The 12,121-nt window shown below is 37.3% G+C and overlaps 1 protein-coding gene across 1 annotated transcript in view; it reads right to left on the bottom strand.

Annotated features, from left to right (window-relative positions):
* Window positions 1–12,121, bottom strand: part of BTBD8 (BTB (POZ) domain containing 8) — a 105,894-nt gene that overhangs the window by 48,058 nt on the left and 45,715 nt on the right. The window contains 3 exon segments of the mRNA XM_006882476.1: window positions 3,207–3,324; window positions 11,000–11,069; window positions 11,071–11,224. Of these exon segments, the coding sequence (XP_006882538.1) occupies window positions 3,207–3,324; window positions 11,000–11,069; window positions 11,071–11,224 (342 nt within the window).

The following is a 12,121-nucleotide window of genomic DNA, read 5'->3' as shown; positions in this document are numbered from 1 at the left end:
TGGCACAGGATAGAGCACGGTTTAGGGCTGTTGTACATAGGGTTGCTATGAGTCGCAAACGACTCGACAGCACATAACAACAACAACAACAGTTTGATGCTCCCAAACCTTTACCACTGGAACTCTTAAATAACTCTGTATATGTTACATTTGATTAGATTATTACTAGAGATTTGTATTTACTTATCAAATTTAGTAAATTAATACTATGAATGAAAAAAAAAGGTGAAGTGGGAGGCAAAGCGCTCCCTGACCTCAAAGCCTACTACACAGCAGTAGTAATCGAAACAGGATGGTACAGGTACAATGATAAGCACATAGGCTAATGGAATAGATTTGAAAACCCAGAATTGAGCCCAGATATCTATGACCAACTGATATTTGACAAGGAAATATAATCTATGAAATGGGGAAATCTCTTCAACAAATGGTGCTGGGAAAATTGGATTGCTACCTGCAGTAAAAATTTTTTTTAAAAAAAAATGGTTTTTGTCAAACCTTCTTAGTGGAATAGCACTGGTCTGTGCACTGCTGTACAGAAGTAACTCGTGGTTGTTGTGATGCTAAACACTGTGACATTGATGTGCCAAATGTGATAACGGTTACTCATGGTGGACAGTGTTTGGTAGAGCTTTCCGATTAAAACAAGCTTGGAAGCAGGAAGGACATCCACTTCTGAAATGGTTTGCCACTGGAAACTCTATGAACAGTGCTCAGATCTTTTGTTCACAGGGTCGCTATGAGTCATCTACAACTTGACAGCACTTAACAACAGCAACAACAACAACAACAATCTGCAGTAAGCAGAAACAGGATTCACACCTTACACCATACACAAAGATCAACTCAAGGTGGATTAGAGATGTGGGCATAAAGTCCAAAACCGTAAAGTTCATCAGAGACAAACTAGATCAAACTTAGACAGCCTAATCTATGGTATAAAGAGACAGTCAAAGGCAACCAGAAATGCATACTCTAGAGAGGATAATATTAATAAATGAGACTTTCTAAAGAAAATCTCTGTGCATATCACAAACATTTCCGAAAGAGTGAAAACAAAACTTACTGACTGTAAAAAAAAAATTTGGCAATACCATTTCAAGACAAGGGTCTCATATCAAAAGTTTACAGAATCCTACAGGGCTTCTACAAGAAAAAGACTGATAACACAATTACAAAATGGGTAAAAGACAGGGAAATACTTTTCAAAGGGGAAGATATTTGGATGGTTCACAGACACATGAAGAAATGCTCAAAATCACTGGCAATCAGAGAGATGCAAATCAAAACCAGTGAGATACCATCTCACTAACATTCCAGAAACAGTGGCAAAGTTTAACAGGACAGCAAGTAATAAGTTTTGGAGAGGATATGGAGAGACAGGAATTCTTATACACTGTTGGCAGAATTGTAAAATGGCACAATCACTCTAGAAGGCCATTTGGCATTTCCTCAAACAGCTGAACATAGAAATTGCATATGACTCAGCTATTCTACTACTAGGAATATGCTGTGTTGTTGTTGATTGTCATTGAGTCAAGCATGACTCACAGTGACCCTATGAACAAAAGGCCTGAAGCCTTTCAAATAACTGTCATCACTTATCAAAGTTCAGTTTCCAGAGGCATGTTGTTTAGGAAGTGCATGCCACTCCTGCTTCCAAGCTAGGAATATAAACTAAGGAAATTAGAACTGAGACACAAATGGAGATTTGTACACCAATGTTCAAAGCAGTGTTATTCACACAATAGCAAGAAAATGAAATCTGCCCAAATGTCCATCACCCTTCTTTTCTGAGTTGTTCCTCCATCAGAAATATAAACTCAATGGCCCCTAAAGTCACTATCTAATCTTTTGAGGTGCTTTTGTCTATATGATCCTCCATAGACAGATCTTTAAAAGAGTATAATTCTCAAGGTAGGTATATTTTAATGAGTCCACAGAAACTATTATTCTGATTTAAGATGACTTTAGGAGCTATTTTTTATGTAAAGTTTAAATATTACCTCAGGGCAACTATTTCAAAGGTTCATCTACTCTCCGTGGCTACTGAAAATGTAAAGTCCATGGGAATTTCAAATTCTGTTTTGCATTTCCCTCTTTTTGGCCAGGATATATGGGATATTCAATCAAAATGTTCAGTAATGGAAGTCAGGCACCATATAGATCCTGGTCTCATGGCAAAAGAGGTAGTTATACATGGATGCAATCAGCCACACATCCCATCTCTTCTTATTTCTGTCTCTCACCCTTCAGGTGACTAGAGAACACTTATTTTGTCTTAGATGGGAAGACCTTAAAGATACGCAATGATCACTAAAGAAATTATTTGGCCAATTAATCGGGATGTCCGATGAAAACATGACCCTAATCTTCCAAACCAAGAAAATAAATCCTATCAGGTATTTGACTGTACAGAACAGAACAACTTCTTATCAAAATAAGACTCCCAAAGATCATCTGAATCCCACAGCAAGTGAGAAAGAGTAATGATCAGAGTTCTTCAGTTACCTGGTTCTAATCTTTGTCCATGGTGAAGCCCTGTTAGGTTTCCTTAAACTCCAACACATAATAGCCTATATTTGTTGTTCTTCTTTTAAGGTAGAATTTTATGACTTGGATCAAAATAGCCTAACTAAACAAGAGCAAGCTTCAATTTAAAATTTGGAATGTTTAAGGTACCCAATTCAAAAGCAGAATAATGGTTTTTTAAAGTGCATTGAAATATTAAAACCCCTAATCAAAGCTATTCATGAATATCACCCATTCTGAATCACAGAATTTGAGCCAAAATATATTCAGAAAGAATTCAGAATATAATTCATGTAGAAATTACCATTCTCAATACTGTGTGCGAAATTAAAACTGCATTTAACTAAATTTTCCTTGACAGCGGTTTTCAAACCTATTTTAGGCAACAGAACACTTGCTTCAAGTGAAGTCTTAGGTTCACGTCCAAAAAATGCAAAGCAGAGATGACAAATCCATTCTGGTTGCAGCATGTCTGTGTGGGGTATGGGCACAGGGATGAGCTTGCAGGCAGAAAACTGTGCTTAAAGCCAACCTCCCTCATGTCAGAGACCCCTTAAAACATCACTGAGAAATCCAGTGGGTTGCATAAATAAAAGCCTGAAAACCACTGTGCTAAAAAAAAAGCATCTTTACTATTACAATCAAAACAGAGAATCAATCACATTTCTATTTACCTGTGAGCTTTAAAACTTTTTCCATCAACATAAATATCAATATCTGGGCAACACTGGTTCACATAAAGTTTCAATAAATCTTCTCCTAATTCAGATGCAGGTTCCAAGTTATAAATATCTTTAAAGGAAAAAAAAACATTTACTAAAAAAAGTATTTTCTCAAACAGGTCAAAATTTTGTATTCTAATAATAACAAAGGTAGCTCTAATAGCCTAGTAGGTAAAAGTTATGCTTTCAATCCAAAGGCAGGAGGTTCAAATTAATCAGGTGCATTGAAGGAAAAATAATCTTCCTGTAAGATTTACAAACCTCTAAAAATCTGCTGGAGAGTCAGCTCTGACTCAACAGCACATTACAGTAACAACAATATTTTTTTTTTTTTTTAGTAACAACAATATTAACAAAATGTTTCTCCACAGAATTAACTCAATTAGCTGATATGAGAGTGAGCACTCGTAGATAAAATATTTACATGGTAAAACTTGAATAAAATTTTCAAATATTTGTACTTTCTGATTTGGAATATATCTTATATTTGCACTTAAGTACAGACTTATCTTTAAATATACACACATTTAAATATAGGGAACAGTATCATAAAGTTGATTCTTCTAGGTGGTATAGCACTGGTCTGTGCATTGCTGTACAGAGGTAACTCGTGGTTGCTGTGATGCTGAAGACTGTGACAGTGATGTGCCAGTCATGGTAATGGGTACCCATGGTGGACAGTACTGGCTGGAGCTTCCCGACTAAATCAAGCCTGGAAGCAGGAGCGGCGTCCACTTCCGAAATGGCTTGCCTCCGGAAACTCTATGCATGAACAGTGTTCAGGCCGTTCATTCATAGGGTCACTATGAGTCATCTACGACTCGACGGCATCAAACAACAACAACAACAACATCATAAAGTTGTATATCAAAACTGAAGTTAATTCTTAAATGTCTCACTTAGAAAATCTTCCAGTTGTCTTTTTTTTTCCAATACTTAATTCCTTCCTACTTCATGAGTATGTAGCTAACATAATCTGTGGTGGACTGACAGAAATTGAATTTAAATCAGTAAGTCTGTAGAAAGAATTCAGTATGATTTTAGTATTGTATGATAATTTGGAAAAGCACAGAAAATAAGTGTTTTTTAAAACTATCTTTACTTATAAACTGTGCAACAATGAAAGAATCTTTCTAAAGAGAGGGGGGCAGGTGGATAGGGAATGAAATGTGCAACAATGAACAAATGGAAAACCAAGTTTTCTGTAAACTTTCATTAAAATAGCAATAAAAAAACCCAAAATAATTAAAAAAAACCCTCTTTACTTAGAAAAAGATTCATGGACAACCTGTAACATGTTGTTGTTGGTATGTGCTGTCACTTGAGACTAACAGCGACCCTATGTACAACAGCCCTAAACTCTGTTGTCTCTGACACATCCACCCCCATTATCCTAGTCACTCAAGCAATCCATCTCATCAAGGGTCTTCCTCTCTTGCACTGTCTCTCTATTCTCCCAAGCATGACATCCCTTGCCAAGAACTGGTCCCTCCTTGCAACATGTTCAAAGTATGTCAGACGAAGCTTCAGAATCCTTGCCTCCAAAGAGCAGCCTGTTCTCACCCTATCTACAATGAATCTGTTCTCCTAACAGTCCATGGCATATTCAATACTCTTCTCCAACACCACAGCTCAAAGGAATCAATTCTCCTTCTATCACCCCTACTCACTGTCCAGCTCTCTGATGCATAGCAAATAATTGCAAAGACTATGGCCTCGATCAGGCCTAACTTTGCTTGCTAAAACTGAAGACTTACTGGTAAATATCAAGACTAACATCTTCAATATGGACTACTTTTCAACATAAAATAAAATCCTCACAACTAGACCAGGAAGTAACATTGTGATAAAGAAAAGACTGAAGTTAAGAAGGATTTCATTATACTTTGATTCACAATAAATGCCCATACAAGCCTTAGGCAAGCAATCAAAGGATGTATTAGACAAATTTATGACAAAGAATCTCTTTAAAGTGCTAAAATATTAAGAGTGTCAACATTCAGGTCTAAAATGCCCTTGATGTAAGCCATAGAATTTTCAATTACCTCAAGCACATGTGAAAGCTGGACAATGACTAAGGAAGACTGAGGGAGAAATGATACCTTTTGAATTGTTATATTTGCAAAGAATATTGAACATGGACTGCCAAAAGTATAAAGAAACTTGTTTTGGAAGAAGGTCTTCCAGAATGCTCATTGGAAATAAGAATGGCAGGACTTTTATCTCACATACTTCGGGCATATTAGCAGGAAGGACCAGCCTCTGGGAAATGGTATCTTAGTAGGTAAAACAGGGGGTCAGTGAAAAAAAGGAGGACCCTTAAACAGACAGACTGACACAGTGTCTACAACAATGGGTTTACATACAGTAGCAAGTGAGAGAATAGCAAAGACTACACAATGGTTCCTTCTGTTGTAAATAAAGTTGCTATGAGGGAGAGCCACTCAAAAGAAACTGACAACAATAGCAACAATAACTTTGAAAAAAATCCATCATTAGGCAGTAGAAAGAGACAGATAAAACATGAATACCTATAAAGGAAGGAAGATAACTTCTGTACTGTCTAAAAGAGCTACAAAATTGATAAACTTTATCTAGTCAGAACACCAGATGAGGATCAATCACTGAGAACAAATTCTCAATTACCAAACTTACATGCTCAGGGAACAGTTGAAAATTCCAGTATTGGCTTACCTTCTAAAAAGATTCAGAATTCAATCACTTGCCACAATTTACAACCAAGCTACCAGTATGAGAAACACCACTAGGTTAATAAAGAAAACTACACCCAGCTGACCAGTAGCCAGGAAATCAAAAAACGTATTGCAATGGGAAAGTATACAGTTAGGGACCTCTCTAAAGTACTCAAGAGCAACGGTGTCTCTCTGGAGACTAAGGTCCGCAGGCCATGGTTTTTGCAATCACTTGTTATGCATCAGAGAGTTGGACAATGACTATGGAGGATAGAAGGAGAATTTGCGCCTTTGAGCTGTGGTGCTGGAGAAGAGTATTGAATGTACCATGGACTGCCAAGAAAACAAACAGATTCATCCTGGAGAGGGTTAAACCAGGCTGCTCCTTGGAGGCTAGGATTCTGGGGCTTCGTCTGACATACTTTGGACATGTTGTAAGGAGAGACAGGTCTTTGGAGAGGGACATCATGCTGGGTAGAGTGGAGGGACAGCACAGGAGTGGAAGACCCTCTATGAGGTGGATTGATTCTGTGACTGGGGTAATCGAGATGGGTGTCAGAGGCAATGAGATTGGCACAGAACAGAGCACGGTTTAGGGCTGTTGTACACAGGGTGGCTATGAGTCGCAAACGATTCGACGGCACATAACAACAACACACCCAGCTGAGCCAAACTATGTATGATTATTCCCCACAACACACACCCTCTCATAAATATCTCTCAGATATCTCAGTTCACAGACAGCTTATATGGCCTGGTGGGTAACGTGTTGTTACACTGTCAACGCAAAGGCAAGTGGTTTGAATCAACCAGATATACTTTGGTGGAAGAAAGATGGTCAATCTCCACACACCTCTCAAAATCTGCTGAAAGGTCAGCTATGAGTTGGTTTCACCTCAATAACAATGAAGAACAATTACCTAAGTTTACTACATGTGTTACAAGACATATCCGTTTACATGTGTTGTTGTTGTTGTTATGTGCCACTGAGTCACTGGCAACTCAGAGCGATGCAATACACAACAGCCCTAAACCCTGCTCTATCCTTTGCCAATCTCATTGTCTCCGACACACCTACTCCCAATTTCCCTGGTCACTGAATTTATCCATCTCACCGAGAGTCTTCCTCTCTTGCATTGTTCTTCTCCAGTCTCCCAAGCATGACTTCTCTCTCCAAAGAATGGTCCTTACTTGCAACATGCCCAAAGTATGTCAGATGAAGCTTCAGAATCCTTGCTTCGAAGGAGCGGCCTGGTTTCACCCTCTCCAGGATTAACCTGTTTGTTCTCTTAGCAATCCATGTATATTCAATACTTTTCTCCAGCACCACAGCTCAAAGCCATCAATTCTCCTTCTATGATCCCTAGTCACTGTCCAGCTCTTTGATGCATAGCAAGTGACTGCAAAAACCATGGACTGTATCAGGTGCACCTTGGTCTCTAGAGTGACACTGTTGCTCTTCAGTACTTTGGAGAGGTCCCTGACAGCAGACTTTCCCAATAAAATTCATCTCTTGATTTCCTGGCTGCTGGTACCAAAATTGTTGACTATGGAGCCAAGCAAACTAAAGCTGTGAACAATCCCAATCTCTTCACCATCTATCATGATGCTGCCAATCGGCCCAGTGGTGAGAATCTTTGTTTCCTTGATGCTGAGCTTCACTCCATATTGAAGGCTGCAGTCCTTGATATTCTGCAGCAAGCACTTCAGTCCTCCTCAGTTTCAGCAAGCAGGGAACAGGCCACCAACTACTCATATGCAAGTTCAAGCTGAAGCTACAGAAAATTAACTCAAATCCACAGGAACCAAAATATGGCCTTGAAGCTATCCCACCTGAATTTTTAAACCATCTCAGGAACAAGTTTGAGGCCTTGAACACTAATCAGTGAAGACCAGGTGAGCTGTGGGAGGATACCAAGAATATCATACAGGACGACTGCAGGGAGTCATTACAATAATAAACGAGGAAGAAAAGACCACCATGGATGTCAGAAGAGACTCTGAATACTGCATTAGAGTGCTGAGAAACCAAAGCAAAGCAAAGCAATCACGGGATTAAAGAGGTGAACAGAAGATTTCAAAGGGCAGTACAGGGAGACAAAGTATTATAATAAAATGTGCAAAGAGCTGGAATGAGAAAATCAAAGGGGTCGAACTTGCTCAGAATTTCTTTTTTTTAAATTCATTTTAATGAAAGTTTACAGAGACTTTGAATTTTCATTCATTCACTGTTGTACTTTTCTCCCTGTCCAAACTCCCCCAGTTTGCTCTTCTCTTTGAAAAGTAAAAGTAAAATTCTTTTATTGTAATACAATCCTTCCCCACAAGTCCACTCCACTACACAGACTTCGTTCTATACTCCTGTCAGGACAATAATACTTAATACCTAATCATATATCCCTTTTGAAAGTCTCTCCCTCATCTGTTTCAATGCAGTATACATAATTTATCCCATCTTTCTCAATCTCTCCCCAACCCCGATGTCAGTCACATTTTACAATAATGGCACTATGCAGTATTTGTCCTTTTGTGACTAAGATATTTCACTCAGCATAATGTCCTCCAGGGTCACCCACTTTGAATAATATTGCATGAGTTCCTTGTTTTTCAATGCAGCGTAGTATTCCATTGTGTGAATATACCACAGCTTCTCTATCCATTTGTTTGTTGATGGGCACTTAGGTTATTTCCAATTCTTTGCTATTGTGAACAAAGTCACTATAAACATGGGTGTGCATATATCTGCTTGGGTGGTGGTTACAGTTTCTTTGAGATATATTCCCAGTAGTGGAATTGATGGGTCAAATGGTATTTCCATTTGCAACTTTTTAAGAAAGCACCATACTGCCTTCCATAGTAGTTGCACCATTTTACATTCCCACCAAGAGTGAATAAGGGTTCCAGTTTCTCCACAACTTCACCAGCATTTGTTGTTTGGTGTTCTTTTAAATTTTGCTATTCTTACTGGGGTTTTGCTTTGCATCTCTCTTATAACTAGGGATTTTGAACATTTCTTCATGTGTTTGTTTGACATCTTGGGTTGCAATACTTAAGGATGCTCTCTGTAGAATATTAAATGATCCAGGAAGTATTAAAAGAAGATGGAAAGATTATACAGAGTCATTGTATCAAAAGGAATTGGCAGATACAGAAGAATTTCATGAAACAATGTATGAGCAAGAGCCTGTGGTGATCAAGGAAGAAGTTCAAGCTTCTTTGAAAGAATTAGCAAAAACTAAGGCCCCAGAAATTGATGGTATACCAATTGGCATATTTCAATAGATGCTGTCCTAGATGTGCTCATCAAGTTTTGCCAAGAAATCTGGAGGACTGGCCAAATGACTGGATGAGATCTGTATTAGTTCCTATTCCAAAAAAGGGTGACCCGACAGACTACGGAAATTATTGAATAATATTATTAATATCACATGCAATCAAGATTCTGCTGAAGATTATGCAAAAATGACTGGAACAACACATCAACAAAGAACTGCCATAGGAAGAGGCCAGGTTTAGAAGAGGCTGTGGTACTAGGGATATTGTAACTAATGTTAGATGGATCTTGGCTGAAAGCAAAGTGTACCAGGAATGTCTTTGTGTCATTAACTATTCAACGACATTTGGCTGTGTAAACCACAACAAACTGTGGCTAATTCTAGGAAGAATGGGAATCGCACCACATTTGATTGTGCGTATGAAAATCCTACACTTGGACCAGGAGGCAGTCATCATAACAAATTAAGGAAACACTGCATGGTTCAAAAGTGGAAAGGGTGTATGCCAGGGATGTGTCCTAGGTCCATACCTGTTCTATCTAAATGCAGAACAGATTATTTGGGAGGCTGGGCTCTGTGAGGAGAAATGTGTCATCAGGATTGTAAGAAGACTCATCCATTTACTTATGGCATTATAAATTTCCATCTGATTTTGGATAACTAAATATTAGAAAGCTATTTTTCTAGAAATATATTTGTATTTCTGCACAGTGTGGGCTTTCTGGGAAGGACAGAGGCAAACTTGGTTAAGGAAAGACTGAATAGCAGATATGCCTCAGGATGTAAGGATAATGCTCCAGAAATCTTTAGAATATAACAAGGTGAGGCATCTATAGACTTTCTAACCTTTTCAAAGATTACTTTGCAAAGTAAAATCTCTCTTTCTAGCAGGGATGATAGGCAGATGTGTTAGCAGCCTATATATAAATGCTCAGTCTCTCCTAATTTTGGTTCCTCCCCTACAGTGAAATCCTACTGCACATGCAGGGTAACAGCAGACTTTACTGTATAACCTCACTGAGATGAAGGTTTAGAAAATGGTGCTAAGATGGCCTGCTCTCTGATCCAAAAGCCTTCTGTTGCTTCTCAAAATAGTTCTTGTTATCAATTCTTTGTTTTTATGTATTTATATGCTTAAAATCTTTCTTTCACTAATTCATAAGTTTATGATTATTATGTTCATTATTAAGTTTATTATATTTCTTATAATGTCCACTTTCACAAGCAAATGACAAATATTTTGCAAGGCAAAAAAGTATCACACTTATTGTATTCTTTATGTATGTTAAGTACATACATAAATGTATTCCTATGTGTAAAACAGTATGGTACTCTGTATTTATGTATTTAATATACATACAGCTATGCTCTTATTGTTATTGGTTTATATGTCCTGACAAAGTTTTCATGTATTTGAACTGCACTCATAACCATTTCTTCCTTTCTTTTTTTTTTTCTAAGTAACATATATTGTGTTAGAAATTGACTCTGTGGGTCTAATAAAGCCTCTTCACGGTGTACAGTAAGGATGATAACGTGGAAGCTTGAATGGTTAAAAGGAGAAGTATAAATCCTGTGTGTGGGTTTATCCACAATAACCTCATCTTCAATTACTTGAGAAAACAGGGAGTTGATCATACCAACATTTTAATTTCCCCATGCTTATATAAAATAATCAGTAGAGCAGATTTATGAAATTAGCTTTCCCTAATAATATAAGTATATAATTACTTTCATGCCTATAAAATTTTATAAAAACCCATTAAAAATACTTCACCAGGAGAAACCAAACTATCCTCTCTGCAGCTGCTATCTTCTGAAACTTTATTCTTCAGAAGGGGACAATCAGGTCATTTTTTTACCTGAGAATTCTACATCATTGTCCATAAACGTTCCAAGATTTAAGTCTGGTTTCTTTGATGGTAACCCACTCTCCAGTATCTTTCTATTAAGAATTTCCTCCTCATAGATTTTCATGTTTCTGTTTGATGAATATACCATCCTAGAAGACAAAATGCAATATACTTAATTAAAATAATGCCAACGAGTTATGAACATACGGCTTTTGTATTATAATTACATAATATTAAAACCTTTAAAATAAGAACTAAGAGGAAAAAATGACAATTTTTGTTGCTCTTTGTGGTGCTATTTTTTTAGAAAGTGAAATTAAAAATAGAAGAATGTTTGAAAGGTGGGCTATAAATTTTCTGGATGTTAAAACATTAAATTATCAGGAGTTTTAAAAATAGACTTTATCTAACACAATTCCCTATGTTTTGTTTTTCTTTTCGATTAATTATTTTTTTTTTAACTCGGGCCTAGAAATTCCATTTTTTCTTATCTCCCTACCCCTCAATTTAGAGCTAAACAATAAAGATGAAAATTATTTTTTATTTGAAATTGTTGTTGATTGTCTTCGAGTCGAGCATGACTCACAGCGACCCTATGAACAAAAGGCCTGAAGGCCCTCTACAACTATCAACATTTCTCAAAGTTCATGGAGTTTCTGGAGGCAAGTTGTTTACATTTTAAAACGTTACAATAACTAGTTAGATAACCTAGATGAGATGGAAACATTTCTAGAAAGAAATTACAAAAAAATATTCAAGAGGAAGTTGAGTATCTCAACAGACCTACATACAACAGGTGAAGAGATTAAACAATAATTTAAAAAAACCTCCCAAAAAGCAAAAGTCCATGACTAGATAGATGCCTTCACCAATAAATCCTCTCAATTAACTTTAGAATTACATCAATCTTTCCCAACCTCTTCTGAAAACTCAAGAAAGGATTGATCACTTCCTAACTAGTTCTGTAAGGAACAGAAAAAGACAATGTAAGCAATGAAAACTACAGACCAAACCCAGGCCCTGACAGGCACCTGGGGGGGAAAAAA

The sequence above is a fragment of the Elephantulus edwardii genome, unplaced genomic scaffold (genome assembly GCF_000299155.1).
Source record: "Elephantulus edwardii isolate Elephantulus edwardi_28Jun2011 unplaced genomic scaffold, EleEdw1.0 scaffold00020, whole genome shotgun sequence".
Classification (NCBI taxonomy): domain Eukaryota; kingdom Metazoa; phylum Chordata; class Mammalia; order Macroscelidea; family Macroscelididae; genus Elephantulus; species Elephantulus edwardii.
This window is presented reverse-complemented; position numbering and strand designations above follow the sequence as displayed.